This window comes from Python bivittatus, unplaced genomic scaffold, assembly GCF_059951505.1.
Source record: "Python bivittatus isolate LINGU-HERP-01145 unplaced genomic scaffold, Pbiv_v1 ctg000400_np1212, whole genome shotgun sequence".
Lineage (NCBI taxonomy): Eukaryota > Metazoa > Chordata > Lepidosauria > Squamata > Pythonidae > Python > Python bivittatus.
The window spans coordinates 105,192-125,515 of NW_028277073.1; the positions used below are offsets into that span (position 1 = coordinate 105,192).

The 20,324-nt window shown below is 40.8% G+C and overlaps 2 protein-coding genes across 6 annotated transcripts in view; one reads left to right on the top strand and one right to left on the bottom strand.

Moving 5' to 3' along the window:
• NFKB2 (nuclear factor kappa B subunit 2) overlaps positions 1-10,578 on the top strand; it is a 52,489-nt gene extending 41,911 nt beyond the window's left edge. For all 5 annotated transcript variants that reach the window (XM_088144258.1, XM_088144261.1, XM_088144260.1 and 2 more), the window contains 6 exons: positions 3,368-3,470; positions 6,325-6,557; positions 6,805-6,883; positions 8,761-8,933; positions 9,010-9,121; positions 9,202-10,578. In XM_088144258.1, the coding sequence (XP_088000384.1) occupies positions 3,368-3,470; positions 6,325-6,557; positions 6,805-6,883; positions 8,761-8,933; positions 9,010-9,121; positions 9,202-9,338 (837 nt within the window). In that variant the 3' untranslated portion in view covers positions 9,339-10,578. The remainder of the gene's footprint in view (positions 1-3,367; positions 3,471-6,324; positions 6,558-6,804; positions 6,884-8,760; positions 8,934-9,009; positions 9,122-9,201) is intronic.
• A 156-nt stretch (positions 10,579-10,734) lies between these two features.
• The window catches only part of LOC103062811 (PH and SEC7 domain-containing protein 1), a 124,789-nt gene continuing 115,199 nt past the window's right edge, over positions 10,735-20,324 (bottom strand). Inside the window, exons 14-16 of the mRNA XM_088144263.1 lie at positions 17,114-17,258; positions 16,598-16,741; positions 10,735-15,452 (exon numbers count right to left, since the gene is read on the bottom strand). Of these exons, the coding sequence (XP_088000389.1) occupies positions 15,228-15,452; positions 16,598-16,741; positions 17,114-17,258 (514 nt within the window). The 3' untranslated portion in view covers positions 10,735-15,227. The remainder of the gene's footprint in view (positions 15,453-16,597; positions 16,742-17,113; positions 17,259-20,324) is intronic.

Sequence of the window (20,324 nt, forward strand, 5' to 3'; positions counted from 1 at the left end):
TTAACTATCCACCCTGTAGAATTGTCAATAAAGAAGAATATAGATCATATTTTCTATGGCATCCATGCCATAAGGCAGCACTGTGATGGAAAGGGAATGTTCTTACATTCCCCCTCCAAACCTGCTATGGAGAGTGCATTAAAATGGGCTGGAGTTAGAGCTCTTCTAAATTTAAGGGTTGACAGTTGATACTGTATAGATAAGGGGCTGGTTTGAAATCAGAAAATAGTTTATAAATACATCTGGGAGTGATCAGCAGATTCCAACTGACCCTCTTTGTCTAAAGTTTTTTTCATAAGGATACTCCCAGTGGATCATGTTTGGAACACCATAGGTAGCCTGGAAAATATTTCTTAGATACTTGGTTTGCACTCTGTCTAGAATTATAATTATAATTATGTTATTATAAAGTCCTAGTTGAGCTCTGTACAGTTTGGGCTTTAGCTGCAAATAATTGCAGGAGGTATAAACTATGCACTTAGAGCAAAATGCTAAGCTTGGATAACAGGCTGATTTCTGTGCATTTTGATATATAGCCAGTTTGATATACAGATAGTCCTCGCTTAATGACCATTCGTTCAGCAATCGTTCAAAGTTACAGGGCAATGAACAAATGGTAATTACGCCTGGTCCCCAAAGTTATGGCCCTTGCAGTGCCCCTGGAGTCAAGTAATCAAGATTCAGGCTCTTGGCAGCCTGCCCACACTTACGACTGTAGGGGCGCTTCAACTCCCCCCCCATCTACCTCTCACCTTTGCCCTTTTGGTTGCCCTGTGTTTTGCTGGCTCTGCCGCCCCCAGCTAACCTTTGCTGTCTTTTTGCACTCACTGCTGATGAAGTGTCCTCAGCCTGGCCCTTCATGAGGCAGCTGCTGGCACTGTGAGGCCTTGTTCCTGAGATTGTGCGTGGCAGTTTCCTTGTGAGGAAGAAGGCCTTGTGTGGCCAGCAACTGCCTCGCAAAGGGCCAGGCTGGGCACACCTTGTCAGCAGAGGGAGCAAGAAGATGGTGAAGGTCAGCTGGGGAGGTGGAGTGCAGGGCGGCAGGGGCCTTGAAGTCAGGGCAGTGACGATGGCTGCAGCTGGGGCTTCACGCTGCTGGGCTGTGCTGGGTTAGGGTGGCTCGAGCTTCACGCCCTGCTGCTGGGCTTGGGCGGCTAAGGCTTCATGCTTCCCCAGCCTGGCCCTTCACATCGTGCTGCTAGGCTGTGGTGGCTACGATGGCTGCAGCTTCATGCTGTGCTGCTGGGTTAGGGTTGTTAAGCAAGGACTACCTGTAGAGGTTTAAAGGTGCTAGGCTTGAAAGTGGGAGACTGAGTTCTATAGTTCCCACCTGGGATTTTGGACCAATCACTCTCAGCCCTAGGAAGAAGGCATTTGCAAACCACTTTCAAAAAAACTGGAGGGACTAGTCCAGCAGTTGCTAGGAGTCAAGACTGATTCAAAGGCATAGTGATAAAAATAACAATATAAATAATAAAATCAGGTCAGCATTTTGGCTTTCAGAAGCTTGGAAAGCCATTCCTAAATAGTTTAAAGTTTTAGCCTACTCAATGGTGTGTTTGCATAACTGCCAGATTCATTGGTTTGAATGTTTAGAGAAGGTATCTTGGTTTTGGCAACATTTATTATTAATTTCTCCTTTGCACTAAGAAAGCAGTGAATGCAAAGCTCTTTTAAGGCCAACAGGGTTAAGGACAAAATTTGCTACATCATTGGCATACAGCAATCCCTTGATTGATATATTTATGGACTAGCTTAAGGGGATGGAAAGCAAGGCAACTTAAAATAGTACTTAAAAGTTTGTAAATTTTCAGTATTTCTGCATAAATATGACTAAAATGTGATCTGTTCCCCACCAAAGTCCTAAAACTAAAGTAATGCTGCCATTTTTAAGGGTTTCTTCCTGGCAGCCTTTTGTGCTGAGTGCAGCTGCCTCAAGGGAAGGAACTATTGTATCTGGAGAGCCCTGGGACTCTTTATTTCCTCATAGCAGAAGGTGGAGAATTTTGCTGCTACTCTCACTTTGCATATCCCATTCCAGCACATTGTATTTGTCTAACAAGTGGCCAAATATTCAAAAAAAGTTTCTTTTAACTGTTAATATTGGGATTATTACTTACATCATCAACATTTCTCTTCTGAAGTTGATTTTTTGTTACTTGGACAGTTTAATATCTGCACACCAGAGTTCACTTTCTGTTGTTTTTTTCTTCTTCCCATTGTATTTTCTTATGCAGTAAAGTGTAAAACTATATTTTATCTGTGTAGATAAAATAACAGCCAGCTGCAGATAGTATAGAGGATGATCTTGATGGAGAGAGGGATCAGCCAAGGCAAAGATCACATAAACATGGCTTAAGCCCATACCAAGATAGAGATTTATGAAACCAGGTGCCCCCCTAATTCACATGAAGATAAAGGTGGGAAGAAGGGAAGCATATTCAGTCTTGGAAGATTCTGTTACTATAGTAATTCTAATATCAGTAGTAGTAGGCCTACATGGTGTCTGTTTCTTGATCTAGACTATCTCGTAGAGCTGACATCAGCAAAGGATAAAAGCTAACTATATGAAACTATCTGAAATCTGCAGATTTCCTTCTTCCCATTGTATTTTCTTATGCAGTAAAGTGTAAAACTATTTATTTTTATATATATTTCAGATCCAGTGAAATAAAGCAAAATAACTAATAAATATTTTTTTTAAAATACCAGGAAGGATTAATAGAAAGGTGTTTCCACTTTGCCACCCTGACTCCATCCTCATTCCTAAGACAGTGCTTTTAATCAGTTCTGACCTAAGATTGTTTTACCAATTTGACAGGCTTGCTGTTTGCTGAAGATTGCTCAGCTACTGAGGATGGAAACAAGTGTAGAACAAAATTTTGTAATTTATGTAGTTTTAATTATGCATGTTAGACTTATTTGCCCTTTCAGTAGGTTTCCATTTGATTGCACCATTTGTATTTATTAAAGAAGTATACTTATTAAGCTTTTAGGAATGATTATTTTGGTTTCATTCGGTATTGCAGATATTAAAATGAGGTAAAGGAAATAAACTGGCATTTGTGAGACAGGCTGTTAACTATTAGCACAGCCTTTTCCAGTCTGCTACTCTCTGGTTATGTTGGATTATTGTCTGTCATCAATGCTGGCTGGAGGTGGTGAGAGCTGAAATCCTATTGGGAAAGATTATGGTAGACACTGTGAAAGCAGAAATTTTCTTATATGTACAAGACATGAGTTTTCAAGGTCCTATATGTTGCATCTACTTTGACACTTGTAGACTCTTGGGATTTAAAATCCTTTTGCACAGATGGGAAAGGTTGGCTTTTATCTCCCATTCACTCTGTATCTTTTGTTTTACAAGCTGGGGGCTGATGTGAATGCTCAGACATCTGCTGGAAATACACCCCTTCACTTGGCAGCAGGATTGGGTTCTCCAATTCTTACAAAGATGCTAATCAGTGCAGGTAATGCATTTCTTCAATACATCCTGAGTAATTTAGCTTCCTCTGAGAAATAGTGGGTTTGTTTGGAGAGAAAGGGAGGGGCACACATCTTCTTCGATTTTTTTTGTTTTGTTAGTGTTCTAGTTTTAAAACTTTCCATTGGTTCCCACCTAACTGCATGAATCTCCTCTCCCCTCACACCCACTTTATAGTTTATTTAATAGATATCTATTAAATGTACATCACAAAATATGTGTTGAAATACCATATATATTTGGACCAATTACAGGGTAATGGTGCTCTCTGGATAGTTTTGGCTGCTATAGTTCAGAGCATTTAGGGGGAGTCAGAGTGTCTACCTCTGGTTTAGGATATATTTCCATGCGATTAAGAGGAACTAACTATGGCTGAAGATTTTTGTCAAGTGTGTCCAGTTTATGTCAGCTACAGGGATGCATTTCCCATCTAACAGGTGCTCTGACCCTGCAGCTGTATTGCCTCCATCTGAGATGGATTAGGTGAATACTGTCTGAATTGGGGGTTGGGGGGAATCCTGCCTCAGGAGGGGATATTGTGTGCAGTCCCTGAATTATAAGTTTTTGGATCTACAGGTGAAACTCGAAAAATTAGAATATCGTGCAAATGTTCATTTATGTCAGGCAACTCAAAAGGTGAAACCAATATATGAGATAGATGCATTACATGCAAAGCGAGATATGTCAAGCCTTACTTTGGTATAATTGTGATGATTATGGCGTACAGCTTATGAAAACCCCAAATTCACAATCTCAGAAAATTAGAATAGTGTGAAAAGGTTCGATATTCTAGGCTCAAAGTGTCCCACTCTAATCAGCTAATGAATCCATAACACCTGCAAAGGGTTCCTGAGCCTTTAAATGGTCACTCAGGCTGGTTCAGTGGGAATCACAAGCATGGGAAAGACTGCTGACCTGACAGTTGTGCAGAAAACCATCATTGACACCCTCCATAAGGAGGGAAAGCCCCAAAAGGTAATTGCAAAAGAAGTTGGATGTTCCCAATGTGCTGTATCAAAGCACATCAATAGAAGGTTATGTGGAAGGGAAAAGTGTGGAAGAAAAAGGTGCACAAGCAGCAGGGATGACCGCAGCCTGGAGAGGATTGTCAGGAAAAGGCCATTCAAAAGTGTTGGGGACTTTCACAAGGAGTGGACTGAGGCTGGAGTTAGTGCATCAAGAGCCACCACACACAGACGGATCCTGGACATGGGCTTCAAATGTTGTATTCCTCTTGTCAGGCCGCTCCTAAACAACAAACGACGTCAGAAGCGTCTTACCTGGGCTACAGAAAAAAAGAACTGGTCTGTTGCCCAGGGGTCCAAAGTCCTCTTTTCTGATGAGAGCAACCTTTGCATCTCATTTGGGAACCAAGGACCCAGAGTCTGGAGGAAGAATGGAGAGGCACACAATGCACGATGCTTGAAGTCCAGTGTGAAGTTTCCACAGTCTGTGTTGATTTGGGGAGCCATGTCATCTGCTGGTGTTGGTCCACTGTGCCTCATTAAGTCCAGGGTCAACGCAGCCGTCTACCAGGTGGTTTTGGAGCACTTCATGCTTCCTTCCACAGATGAGCTTTATGGGGATGCTGACTTCATTTTCCAGCAGGACCTGGCACCTGCCCACACTGCCAAAAGTACCAAAACCTGGTTCAATGACCATGGGATTACTGTGCTTGATTGGCCAGCAAACTCGCCTGACCTGAGCCCCATAGAGAATCTATGGGGCATTGCCAAGAGAAAGATGAGGGACATGAGACCGAACAATGCAGCGGAGCTGAAGGCCGCTATTGAAGCATCCTGGTCTTCCATAACACCTCAGCAGTGCCACAGGCTGATAGCATCCATGCCACGCTGCATTGCGGCAGTCATTGCTGCAAAAGGGGCCCAGACCAAGTACTGAGTGCATATGCATGCTTATACTTTGCAGAGGTCCGATATTGTTCTATTTCCAATCCTTGTGTTATTGATGTCATGTAACATTCTAATTTTCTGAGATTGTGAATTTGGGGTTTTCATAAGCTGTACGCCATAATCATCACAATTATACCAAAGTAAGGCTTGACATATCTCGCTCTGCATGTAATGCGTCTATCTCATATATTGGTTTCACCTTTTGAGTTGCCTTACTGACATAAATGAACATTTGCACAATATTCTAATTTGTCGAGTTTCACCTGTATATATTCTTCTCTTGCATGCTAGGATTTGTTTCTCCCCTTCCCATTTTTGCCAAGTAGATTGGAGCTGTGAAGGTTTGTCTTTTTTCTTTCCTGTCCTGTTCTTTCTTTCCAGTCCAGCATGATTTGTTTCTTTTATAATTTTTGAGTCTAGTATAGAATTACATTTTGGACTCACCCCTTTGGTCCTTTTTTAGATTTCCCTTGAAACAGGCTGAATGGCTTCATGTAGACCTATCCTGCTGTGCATTCAATTTCAGATGTACCTTGCAGACTCAACTGATTATAATACTAAAAATAATTTATTAAATTTATATGCACCCTGACTGCTAGCGACTCTGGGAGCTTAATGAGTCTATACGTGATGCTTCAATAAATTTGTTCTGCATAACCCTTGATGGGGTATGTTGTATAGAAAAAAAATGGACAATGATTTTTTTTTTCTTAAATGAAGATGGAATTGAGAATATACTCTAGAGATTATGAGTGGTTTGGTTTTTGCAATGTTGGCAGTATTGGCCTTTTGACTGGTAATCCCCAGAGCTGAAGTTTGTGATAATTAGAGCTTTCTTCTATAGTTTTGCTAAAAAGCATGTTAAGTTAATCTTAATTTTTGCTCCATTTTAGCAATATTCTGACTGCTCTGTATTTCTTTTCCCAGGAGCAGATGTTCTATGTGAAAATGATGAGCCTATCTTAGCCCCCTCATCCCAACCAAGCAGTGATGTTGAGCTGGAGGAAGAGGAAAGGGTCACAGAACTGGGAGAGACTTGTGATGAACTGACTGAGCAAGGCCTGGATTGTATTGCTGAATTGGAGAACGAGCAGTCCAATGCACAGGAAACATATCAGGGCCGGGGACATACCGCATTTGATTTGACCTGTAGCCAGAAGGTAGGTAATGGCTGGAGGGGTGAGGAGATTCAGCCAGTGTGTTGGAGCAGTGAAGCAATTCAGTTACCACTCACATCTGTTAAGAACGTCTGATTGCTCTCCATGTGCTTTTTACATCACATTTATGGTGAGATGGACCCATGTACTGTTAGAGTTTCCCCATACAAGATATCCTCCTTTTAGCAGGCCTTATCTTGCTAAAGGGTAACCAGTAGGAATATTTAAGATCCACTTTCTTTCTTTGTAGGTAAGAGAGATACTACTACAAGCTTCAAAACAAGGTGTTGGAAGGAAGCAGGCTGGTACCTCTTCTGTGTCTAGGCAAGGTGGGTAAATCTGGCAGAATCCCACTACAAACTAATCAGCTTGCGTGACTTGATATGTACCAAGTCATTTTGGGTATCTACTTGCTTCTGGCTATGGAGAGGGCACAGTGTTATTTTGGATATACAGTCAGGTCCAGAAATATTGGGACATCAACACAATTCTAACATCTTTGGCTCTATACACCACCACAATGGATTTGGAATGAAACAAACACAATGTGCGTTAACTGCAGACTGTCAGCTTTAATTTGAGGGTATGTACATCCAACTCAGGTGAACGTTGTAGGAATTACAAGAGTTTGCATATGTGCCTCTCACTTGTTAAGGGACCAAAAGTAATGGGACAGAATAATAATCATAAATCAAACTTTCCCTTTTTAATACTTGGTTGCAAATCCGTTGCAGTCAATCACAGCCTGAAGTCTGGAACTTCATCTGAACATAGACATCACCAGACGCTGGGTTTCATCCCTGGTGATGCTCTGCCAGGCCTCTACTGCAACTGTCTTCAGTTCCTGCTTGTTCTTGGGGCATTTTCCCTTCAGTTTTGTCTTCAGCAAGTGAAATGCATGCTCAATGGGATTCAGGTCAGGTGATTGACTTGGCCATTGCATAACATTCCACTTCTGTCCCTTCAAAAACTCTTTGGTTGCTTTTGCAGTATGCTTTGGGTCATTGTCCATCTGTTCTGTGAAGTGCCGTCCAATGAGTTCTGCAGCATTTGGCTGAATGTGAGCAGATAATATTGCCCAAAACACTGCAGAATTCATCCTGCTGCTTTTGTCTGCAGTCACATCATCAATAAATACAAGAGAACCAGTTCCATTGGCAGCCATACATGCCCACACCATGACACTACCACCACCATGCTTCACTGATGAGGTGGTATGCTTAGGATCATGAACAGTTCCTTTCCTTCTCCATACTCTTCTCTTCCCATCACTCTGGTACAAGTTGATCTTGGTCTCATCTGTCCATAGGATGTTGTTCCAGAACTGTGAAGGCTTTTTTAGATGTCGTTTGGCAAACTCTAATCTGGCCTTCCTGTTTTTGAGGCTCACCAATGGTTTACATCTTGTGGTGAACCCTCTGTATTCACTCTGGTGAAGTCTTCTTTTGATTGTTGACTTTGACACACATACACCTACCTCCTGGAGAGTGTTCTTGATCTGGCCAACTGTTGTGAAGGGTGTTTTCTTCACCAGGGAACGAATTCTTCGGTCATCCACAGTTGTTTTCCGTTGTCTCCTGGGTCTTTTGGTGTTGCTGAACTCACCGGTGCATTCCTTCTTTTTGAGAATGTTCCAAAGTTGTTTTGGCCACGCCTAATGTTCTCACTATCTCTCTGATGGGTTTGTTTTGTTTCTTCAGCCTAATGATGGCTTGCTTCACTGATAGTGACAGCTCTTTGGATCTCATCTTGAGAGTTGACAGCAACAGATTCCAAATGCAAATAGCACACTTGAAATGAACTCTGGGCCTTTTATCTGCACATTGTAATTGGGGTACTGAGGGGATATCACACACCTGGCCATGGAACAGCTGAGAAGCCAATTGTCCCATTACTTTTGGTCCCTTAACAAGCGGGAGGCACTTATGCAAACTGTTGTAATTCCTACACCGTTCACCTGAGTTGGATGTACATACCCTCAAATTAAAGCTGACAGTCTGCAGTTAAGGCACATTGTGTTTGTTTCATTCCAAATCCATTGTGGTGTATAGAGCCAAAGATGTTAGAATTGTGTTGATGTCCCAATATTTCTGGACCTGACTGTATCCTCTTGCATAGAAATGGGAAATTGCAACTAGCAGTGTTTCTGATTTTTTCAAATAGGAAGTATTTCTCATTCTCCACCTCCAATCTCTCTTTGTATCAGGAAGCATCCTATTTCTGAGTAATGATGTTCTTCAGAGTCTAGAGAAGCTCTTGAACCAGGGCTGCCAAGGGGCAAATTGGGCAGAATTGGCCAAGAAATTAGGTCTCTGCAGCTTAGTGGAGACGTACAAAGACACAGTTTCCCCCAGCAGAAGACTCCTACTCAGCTATGAGGTCAGTAATCCTCCCTGACATGTTCCCACTGTCATCCCATTCCTTGAGTTCCCCTTTAATTTCTGATTTTCCTCAGATTGCTGGTGGTAGTCTTGAAGGTCTGTTGGAAGCACTTGACTCTATGGGACTGACAGAGGGCGTGAGGTTACTACAGAGACCAGAGACTTTTGACAAGCTACAAAGTGCAGGTAACAATGCAGAGTATGAGCAAAGCTACAAGTGAACAGGAACAGTAAAAGATAGTGATTACCTTTTCTCTCTGTCTCAGAGCTGAAGGAAGACAGTGCTTATGGCAGTCAGTCAGTGGAAGAGGAGCCAGCAGCTCTACTTGGGAAGTTGCAACCTGCCCCATTGCTGGAACCACCTTCTTCCTTGCCTCACAACCAGCAGGAGCAAGTGCACTGATACTAGACAAGCATCAGGAGAAAATGACTTGGTTGCTTGTGGCATGTGCCTCTCAGGGTCCAGGATACTGTCATCAGCAGAGAATTGTTGTACAGTGTGGGTCACTCTCATTTTTCATCGCCAGTTTGCTGCCTATATTGGCCAAGGCCCCATAAATGTAGAGAAATGTGGTTTCTCTTATTTCAATACCTTTTATCAAGCTCTGGCCCAGGCCTGCTCACATTCTGGAATTTTTAACTCCCTTCACCTTATGGTGAGGACTTTCTTGACAGTGGAAGCTGCCTGATGAAAAAAATTGGATTTCAATAATCCATGCAGATTGGAATATTACAAATTAATTTGAACATTCTTTGAAATACAGCTTTAATAACTATCAGCACAAACATTACTGTTCATTGGAATGCTTTTATCAGTAATCAGCTTCCACAGACCGCACACCCCCACCCAACATTTTGGTCCCAGATAACTGCTTTCTTCTACATTCCCTCTTCAATGAAGCTTTCTATTGCAAAGTGCATTTGATGAGGAGATTTTTAACTCAATTTACTCTTTATTGGTGATGTAGGCTGCCCTGAGTTGTGTGCCAAGTAAGGTGGCTATATTCATTGATTACATAAAATAAACCTGTATGCATACCATTCCAGTGATGCCACTTCCCCCAATAAGAAAGACTAACAGTCTTTGCTAATAGTAGCTCAGAGTTCGAAATAATTATTTTCAATTTCTTCTGGCATATAAATCTTCTTTGTTCAGAAAATTATAAATTTCATGACTAGGAAAAAATGCAAAATTGCATAGTATCTCTTACTTTGTTGCTCACAGTGGTTCTCTTTAGCAGTGTTTTGATTTGGGAAAGGAAAAGGTAGAGAGAGAGCAAGATGTTGCAGCAAAAACAAAGCTCTGCCAGAATGAAATTTTTAACATTTAAAAAGTTTCCCTAGTCAGAAGTATGTGTTGGCATAATAATTTCCCTAGTCAGAAGTGTGTGTTGGCATAATAATGTAGGGCTGGCAAAACTTCCTCATGTTTGAGTGCCTTTAAAATTTGGTTGAAATGAACATAAGATTGTAGGATAGTGAAGGTAATTGCCAGTTTCTTGTATTAATAACATTCTATGTGACTAAAAATAATTAACATGTAAAGCCAGATTACTTTTGTAAGATGTATGGAAATAATAATTGTACATTATTTTGCATGCAGAATCAGAGATGTGCTGTGCTGAATAAAAATTTTCTACCTCTCTTATTGTATTTTTTCACCCTTCACAAAACTGCTTCAGCCAGGCTTCTAACATAGAAAATACTTTGTCCTCACCTTAATTCTAACTGCATTTAGTAGGCTGTTTTCTGTTAGCATTTCTTACCTCCTCTAGCTTTATTCCTTCCAAAGCCACTATAACCCCTTTAAAAAGAAGTAGCTTGCTTCCCTCTTAATTGTCTCTGTACTGACTTACCATTTTGATTATTAGTCTGATTAATGGTCACCCTGTTATATTTTAATTGTGGAACCTTGTAGAATTCTTTTCCCCCATTAACCCCCCTCCCTGCCATTTGATCTATAAATTAAAAAAAAAATTAAAATTGTATTGTGGATTTATTATAAAGCTCAATATCCTATTCTATTCTTTATTGCTTATTTTCAGTGGCTCTTTTCTGCTTTTTTATAACTTTAGTTTTTAATTTGAAAGATTATTATTGGTTGTAGTCCCCATTGTACCACATAGGTGGATTCTATACCCACAGAGGAATTTTACAGAGCTGAAGACTTGTTTCCTAGATGCAGTTCCTACTTCTCTCCTTATCTTTTTCACTGCAATTGTAAGCATCATCATTAATCAAATGCTCCTTGGAGTGAGGCTGAAGAAACTTTGCATTTAGTAGCTTTTCCTTTTGTTAAATCCAGGTTTCTCTTCATTTAGGAGAGCTTGGAGGATGTATGGTGGCCTGCTCTTCCCATGGATAGCAAAATTTAGAGCCATATGATTGCTGTTCTAGAACTGTATAGTTGTGGAACGAATTTGTTTCCCACAAATGGGCATTCCTTTTGTGTCATATGCTTGGGAGTGTTCTACATCAAAGAGTACTAGCAATGTCAGTTTAATTAATTTAAAATTTGCATTTTAGTTATAAATGACAGTGCCAACAGGGATCATCTTGAATTTTCTTGCTCCCATTTATCTCCTCTAAGTTACTTAGTTGCCCAAGGTTCAGACCCTGTGAATCTGATTGGTCCAACACTGGAGTTGGGCAGCCAATAAATTTAAACAAATAAAAGCAGCATCTTTTCACCTTGAAGATCTTCCACAATATCTGGTCAGTCTTTTATTTCTTCAAGCAGAAGGGCAGAATGAAGACGCATTTGGAAAGACACATTCCTTGATGGTTCCAACTCCCTTGGTTCATTTGATAGAAAATACAATAGCAGCATCCTTTTTTATATTCCAGCTCAAGCCCGCCCTTGTGTAGCCATTAGAAAATTAGTTAAATGTTTATTTTTTTAAAAAAAATAGAAATTAGAAAAATCACTGCACAAATACATCAGGAATCTGATGGCTAGATTTGGAAATTGTCCTCTTGGGAACGGGGCTAGGTCCAAAAGGAGGCCTTGTTCCTCAGAAAATCATTTGTTCATTCCCAAACACAAATTATTTCCAGAGTTATTCACATACTTCATACTAAATATGTTGCAAAATGTTTTGATTTTGGGAACACCTTGCTTTGAATTTGAGACTAGTTTTATTGTCTACTGATTGGAGCAATTTATAAGCCCAACAAACATTTTAGTTGCATCATATTCAAAATGGTTTGTTCTATCCTTTTGGGAAGAATGTCAGCTTTATTGTCTCTTCTGAAGACAGCAGAGGAACCATAGCAACATTCTTTATGAACATCAAAGCACCTATAGAAAGTGCAGGAAGGTGCCAGCAATTTCCAACATGCACTTCAAATCTCCACTGTGAAGCTGCTCAAAGTAGATCCTGGGTGTAGACACTCTGCTCCTGTGGACAAGGAGTGACAGCATGCATTCATATTGTGAATTGCCAGACATGAGCTGCTCAATACTGGCGCTATTAGTAGAAGGCAGCAGTGAAAAACTGCTGATTTCTTTGCAAAGGCATACTATCGTTTATTGAATCAGCAGACTGATAACAGCAAAGCATACGACAAACTGCAACTTGTACGCTAATGAAAATCCTGTCTTCCAACATCAGGTGTGTTTTTGCTCAACCACCATCTCCCATCTGGTACATCTGTCAACAGAGTATACACCAGACCTTCCATTTGATTGGGATGATATGCTCAACGTAACTGCCTGCTCAACGTAAGACTCGGCAACAATTTTAGCTTGTCATGTAGAGGACCTCTAAAGTAGACCTCCCTCTACTTAATGTTCCACAAGGATTTAGGTCACAACGAAACAGTACTTTTCTATCTGCGGTGAGATCAGTTTCTTTTTGTTACATTTAACAAAATCTTTTTGTTACATTTGCTTCCCATCTTTGATTTACATCTCCACTTGTTTGATGCCTGAAGAGTGTTCACCTTTTATGTGGATCACATAGCTTCCTGGACAGGAAGGATTCTGCTCAGCTGGCTCCCATACAAGCCTCCCTCTTATTACCCAACAATTTGCAGAATGGTTCCCAATGGTGATAGTATCTTCCCATGAACTAGCATGGAAACCATCACCTATGGGAGTCAGAGCACATTCCATGAGAGCAGCAGCTTCCTCTTACAGATTTCTCCTTTAAACTGCAGCCTTGTCTCAGCCAGCCATCTTCAGTTAATTACTACCACATAAATTTTGAGGCAGAACAGATGTAGTATATGGGAAACTTTTTTACACAAGTGCTATCCACTTGTGTGATGTACAGAGACCATGATTGCCCTCTGTATCAGGTTGGTTATCTGAATGTTCACATAACTCTCTCTCTTTCCCCTCATGCTTACCTTTACAGGCTGAGGCTAATTCTCCTTGGCATCTGTGGCAGTTTTAAGATCATCTGGGGGGAGGTGAGAATCACACACAGGAATATGTGGAGACAATGGCTGCCTTCAACAACAACACTAAATCCTTGGTGTTAAAGGCTCCTGATGACACTTCCATGTAATGACGAAGCTGTGTGTGTGAACGCAGAAGTGACCACAGTTACAAGTAAACAACCAGATCTTTTTATTTGTAAAAGACCTAATTCCTGGGTTACATTGCTGGTACCTTGAGAAGGAATGGGAATTCTCTTTCCAGGAATTGCCACACTTTTGATGTTTATTAGGCAGCTTTTCCTTAATGGCCATTTCAGAACAAATGCTTGTATCTGCATAGTCCAGCATCTAAGCCAGGTTTCCTTCCAACACCCAGAAGGCTGTTGAGAAAAATATGGTGCTTTGGGTTCATTTATATTGAGGTGATCAGTTATCTGTATGAACCAGGCAACAGAAGTTGCTGATCCTGGTTTATGGCACTCACAATGACATTCTTTATCCTGTTTCTGTAATACAGAAAGAGTTTGAGGGACAACTGGATCACTATAGATGCTTGAGCTGGTTTACTTCAGTAGCTGAAAAAGAAACTGTACAATTGGCTTTTTTTACAGTCTGCTTAGAACAGAAGAAATTTGACATATTTAGAGATTCAGTGCTGGATCTCTGGGAGTGGTGTTTGTCTCTCAGGTATTACCCTGCAATACTCCCATCATATAGGTAGCCTGGTATTCCACATCTGCAGAATTTAATCTTGCTTATACTTCTGTCCTGATCATCAGCTGGGTCCTTTTTTCTTTCACTGCATACATAACAGTGATCAAGCTTTGAGCCATGCCTTAAAGCCTTTTGAAATTACAAGTTAAAGAACCAGGCTATCTATATAGGCGTTATGACCATACCACCTATGCAACCAATGGTTTGGGAATTGGGAACGCTTCTGGAAGTTTGGAATGCCCCCATCTCTCCTCCGAATATGCCCCCACCAGGCTTAAGTGATAGAACGGCCAACGTTTCTTTCTATTACATAATCAATAGATTTTGTTCTGGTTACTCATGAAGGGCAGAACCTAATTAGGCCTAAGACCAGCAGGCCCACTGCCTATGGTTTTCTGCTGTGGAAGAGAACAGTTAGACAAATATGTGCTGATGGATTACCCTATTATGGCATTGTCCAGCTGCCACTTGGGAGGTATCCACTGTCCCTGATTTTACCTGTTAGTGCTGGTCCCCTTGAAGCATATACAACCTCTGCCCAGTTTTGTAAGAGCTGAACAATTATCAGGATAAGTCATGATCCAGCTTATGCTGGTGAAAAAATAATTCAGCTACTCCAGGAGAGCTGCTGGTGGTGAAAGAATTGGGCTTCCATGAAGAAGTTGCCCCTGCAGGCTGAAAGTGCAGTGCTGTATCTGCAAGGAAGAGCAGGAGTCTCTGCCCCCAAAACGCTACGCAAACGTATTCACTGAATGTAATAACTGTCTATCTTATGCAATGTCAAAATTACTTTTTCTATTCCAGTGTGATTCAGCATTATCAGGTACTAAAAATGTAAAATATATCACAAAAAATGTAAGAAAAGGTAGGGAAGTAGTCTCCTTTCTTCCTCTCCCCTACTCTTGGTTTTGCAAGAGATGGAAAACGTTGATATAGCGAAGCACTGATTAAGAATGCAGTCCTGTTACTTAATTGTGGATTTTTGTTCTTTCACCCATAAGCCATAGTCTGATAATACTGGGAAGGCTGTATACAGTAGGACTGCAGTCATGACAGGTCTTTCCACTGGTGAAGTTGATACAGAATTGGGCCCATTAACAATGTCTTCTATTGTGTGACTCCTGACCATGAGGAATGACGACTTGCAAATTTCTAGGACAGGAATGCCATTTTCTTTGCAAAGAAGGATCACTTATGATTTTTGCTGGTTACTAGTAGCTTGCTGATGGCTGCGTTTCATCTTGGAACTTGTGCCAGCTGGCTCCTGGTTCAGGGAAAGGCTGGACTGGGACTCCTTGAAGCTGTCTTCTGTGCCATCCACTGTATCAAATAAGGTAACTTCCAAAGCTGCCAGATCCTCAGAACCAGTCTTCAGTTTGGTGCGCATTAGTGTAGCATAAATGCCATAGCGTAATTTCTGCAGAAAGCAAGAAGCAACAGGTTGGTGGCCCATTTGGCTGATGTCTTAATGATAGCTATGGACTATAGAAAAAGCAAGGAGTAACATGAAAGTAAAAATCTCAGAACTTCTCAGAACTGAATAAAATGACATTATGTTTAAAATTCCTAGAGATGTGGTTCTAGAAGCAACATGGACTTTGAAGGTAACATGGTGCCCTCTGGATATTTTAGATACAACTCCCACAATGTCTCACCACTGGCCATGCTGATTTTAGATTAGGGGAATTGAAATCCAAAATATCTGGAGGATATCAGATCTGTATCCTCAACTCATTCCATAGTAAGGATGTTGCTTTGAATCCTAAAGACTTATTTTATTCCCATTTAAATTAACAAAATGAAGTTAATTATGTCATTAACCCACTGATTTTCAACAGGACTAAAATCTGATTAATTAGTCTAAATCCAGCTACAGCAGGATCATGAAAGCCAAGGAAAGTGTTTATATGTAGAATGAACAGAACAAACAATTCCCATATGGTTTACTGGTAGTTAGATGACTTAAGGCAGTGCTGGCTGGAGAATTGTGGGAGTTGGTCCACAAATCTTAAAGTTGCTATGGTTGAGAAACACTGACTTAAGGTGCATTAGATAAATTTACGCAGGGTGTGAGCCAAGACTTGGGTATCTGTAGCTACTGTTCTCTAGCTACTGTTGGACTGCAACTCCATTATCTCCTAACTTTGGCCATACTGAGACTCATGGGAATTTGGATGGTCAAAAGTTACCCTTCTAAGGCAACCAAAGGACACCTCCATATGTAGAGTTAGTACCCCAGAATAGCAGTAGGCCGAAGGGCAAACAATGGGAGAACTGTTGCCTTCATACTTTCCTTCAGGGTCTTCTGCAAGCATTTATGAAGGAACTGGGACCTTGATTAGTTCCAGTAGGGCAGCATCCACCAACTGCTCTCTCCAAATGTTTTGAGTTTCAGCTTCCAGTATGTGTGTTGCTGGCCTTAGATCAGTCCTGATGAAGGGCTACTCAAATGGAAACATCTTCCCTGCCTCTCTTTTCTGTTAACCTTCTGCTACCATCTCCAACACAGCTTAGCAAATTCTCTTTGGAAACAGATCTGTCCCTTTACCGCCTCCTACTTACTTCAAATATCAGATACTCCTCTTTCTGCTTCAGTTCCTCATACTCCTTGCCTTTCAGCTTCTTCTCAGGAAGGGAGGAACGATGCTCCAAAAGCTCTGCTGCCATGGCTTTAAATTTGATTTCATGACTCTTCAGTTGCTCTTCCTATGGAAGAATGGAGGAAAATGCTGCTCTTGATCTCTATTGTTGCACCTCCAAACAGAAATCAGCCCCAACTGGCATTCACAACTTGCCTTCACTGTCCTATTTTCTCTCTGAGGCAGTGTTACCAATTTCTTCAGCTCTGTGCTTTTTTTAGAATCCTCACTGAATCTAAATTTTTGTACAGATACATGGACACACAACTCCCACTTGCCAATTTCAAGGCAGTTCATTCAATTCTGGAAGTTTCATTATTTCTATGACCCTTTTTGCATCAGAATCTTATTATCTTAATCCCACTATTAATTGTTCTCCAGTTCTTTCACAATAATTCTAGATTCAATAAAGTATGAAGAATAAAGATGCCCCACTTACCTGTGATAGTCTTGTGGTAGAACTGGGCAGTAATGGGCGAGTGAATTTTTTTTGGGACCCAATGGCAGCTGGAAATGGTGGTGCAGAGAACATGGCTGCTACCACATTAATTCGTGTGATCCAGGAATGCATTTGTTCTGTGTTCCTGGAATAAGATGTAAAAGTAAAGAGATATCATTCTCTAACTGTACTTTGCAATACATGGACCAAGACAGCTTGTCAAGATTGTTTCTTTTTAAAAACTAACTTATCCCCATGCAAATGTACACAAAAGAAATTTCCAGTCCTCTGTTGAAACCCATAAAACAATCCCAACCTCCCACCATGCATACTGTGATTCTTAAAGACTGCATGTTTAAAAATAAAATTTAGAAATGTTTAAAATGCTGCTAAATGAAGGGGAAGAACTGAAATCAAAATTCACATGATATTCTAATATGAGTAAGAGGTGGCAAAACAATATATTTTATGCTAGTATGTTGCTACCAAATAGATGTAAGGTTGCTTTGGCTACTGTTGCAGTGATCTGGGAAAAATGGTAACATTCTGAATGGACCTGGGTCTGAATGTGGACCTTTATACAGTTTTTGTTCACAGACCTGGAATTTTAAGGAATACGAAAGAGACGCAGTGCTTCTTCTTTAAAATGATTTTTGTTTGGAACAGTCAGAAAAGGAAGGAAGTAACGGGGAAGGCTGTGTTCAGTGGTAAACAAAACCTAACCACTGCTTAGCTCTGTGTGTTTCTTCTTCTTTTCCTGATACTACCTGTTTTGAGCTGCCTAAGCAATTAACAGATCCTTCTAATAAACAGCTGTAAAATTTGACCTGCTGGATTTTATTCAGTTACTGTTAACTGTTAGGTCCTTCATTCAGTTCCTTTTAAGTGACTGATCTGGAATTGTTTTAGCAATGAAGAGTTAGAATGTTTACAAATAAACAATTTTTAAAATTCTCTATCCAATGTCTCTTCTAATTCAATCGTTTTCTCTAATTTGTCTGATTTTCATATCTATCTACAGTGGGGCAAAAAAGTATTTAGTCAGCCACCAATTGTGCAAGTTCTCCCACTTAAAAAGATGAGAGAGGCCTGTAATTTTCATCATAGGTATACCTCAACTATGAAAGACAAAATGGGGGAAAAAATCCAGAAAATCACATTGTCTGATTTTTAAAGAATTTATTTGCAAATCATGGTGGAAAATAAGTATTTGGTCACCTACAAACAAGCAAGATGTCTGGCTCTCACAGACCTGTAACTACTTCTTTAAGAGGCTCCTCTGTCCTCCACTCGTTACCTGTAGTAATGGCACCTGTTTGACCTTGTTATCAGTATAAAAGACACCTGTCCACAACCTCAAACAGTCACACTCCAAACTCCACTATGGCCAAGACCAAAGAGCTGTCGAAGGACACCAGAAACAAAATTGTAGACCTGCACCAGGCTGGGAAGACTGAATCTGCAATAGGCAAGCAGCTGGGTGTGAAGAAATCAACTGTGGGAGCAATAATTAGAAAATGGAAGACATACAAGACCACTGATAATCTCTCTTGATCTGGGGCTCCACGCAAGATCTCACCCCGTGGGGTCAAAATGATCACAAGAACAGTGAGCAAAAATCCCAGAACCACACGGGGGGACCTAGTGAATGACCTGCAGAGAGCTGGGACCAAAGTAACAAAGGCTACCATCAGTAACACACTACGCCGCCAGGGACTCCTGCAGTGCCAGACGTGTCCCCCTGCTTAAGCCAGTACATGTCTGGGCCCGTCTGAAGTTTGCTAGAGAGCATTTGGATGATCCAGAAGAGGATTGGGAGAATGTCATATGGTCAGATGAAACCAAAGTAGAACGTTTTGGTCTAAACTCAACTCGTCGTGTTTGGAGGAGAGAGAATGCTGAGTTGCATCCAAAGAACACCATACCTACTGTGAAGCATGGGGGTGGAAACATCATGCTTTGGGGCTGTTTTTCTGCAAAGGGACCAGGACGTGTAAAGGAAAGAATGAATGGGGCCATGTATCGTGAGATTTTGAGTGAACACCTCCTTCCATCAGCAAGGGCATTGAAGATGAAATGTGGCTGGGTCTTCCAGCATGACAATGATCCCAAACACACTGCCCGGGCAATAAAGGAGTGGCTTCGTAAGAAGCATTTCAAGGTCCTGGAGTGGCCTAGCCAGTCTCCAGATCTCAAACCCATGGAAAACCTTTGGAGGGAGTTGAAAGTCCGTGTTGCCCAGCGACAGCCCCAAAACATCACTGCTCTAGAGGAGATCTGCATGGAGGAATGGGCCAAAATACCAGCAACAGTGTGTGAAAACCTTGTGAAGACTTACAGAAAACGTTTGACCTCTGTCATTGCCAACAAAGGATATATAACAAAGTATTGAGATGAACTTTTGATATTGACCAAATACTTATTTTCCACCATGATTTGCAAATAAATTCTTTAAAAATCAGACAATGTGATTTTCTGGATTTTTTTCCCCATTTTGTCTCTCATAGTTGAGGTATACCTATGATGAAAATTACAGGCCTCTCTCATCTTTTAAGTGGGAGAACTTGCACAATTGGTGGCTGACTAAATACTTTTTTGCCCCACTGTATCTATATCTATCTATCTATCTATCTATCTATCTATCTATCTATCTATCTATCTATCTATCTATCTATCTATCTTCCAATTTCCAGTCATTTTCAACTTTTCAGTCTTCATTTATCTTTCACTATTACTGTAAGTATTTATATAACTTTTTGTATGTTTAAATTTACAGTATTTTAAATCATTCTTTCAGGAAGTCAGGAAGGAGAATGAGCTGGATGGGAACCAAAAGAAGTATCTATGGCTCTGATGTAGAGGAAGTGATTCTGTTTAAAATATTCTACAGTGGAGTTAGCTGTACCATTCATAAAGGAGAAATTCCCTTGTCTGAAATGGAGACCAATAGTGGGAGGCAGAAATTCACTTCCCTCCAAGAACCCAGAACTTGGAGATTTACACTACGATTTGCAATCTAGTGGATGTACTTCCTTCTCCACAGTAGCTTCTCTTCCTTCTCCACGGTAGCTTGGCTGTGGGTCTGCTTCTAATTTGAGGAGGGGGGTAGAGATGGGGAAGAAGTCTGAGGAGGGATCTTCTATTTTCTCATTATGAGTGATGTTTATTTCAGATATTCTGATTGTCTGCACAATTTTCTGCAGAGTGAACA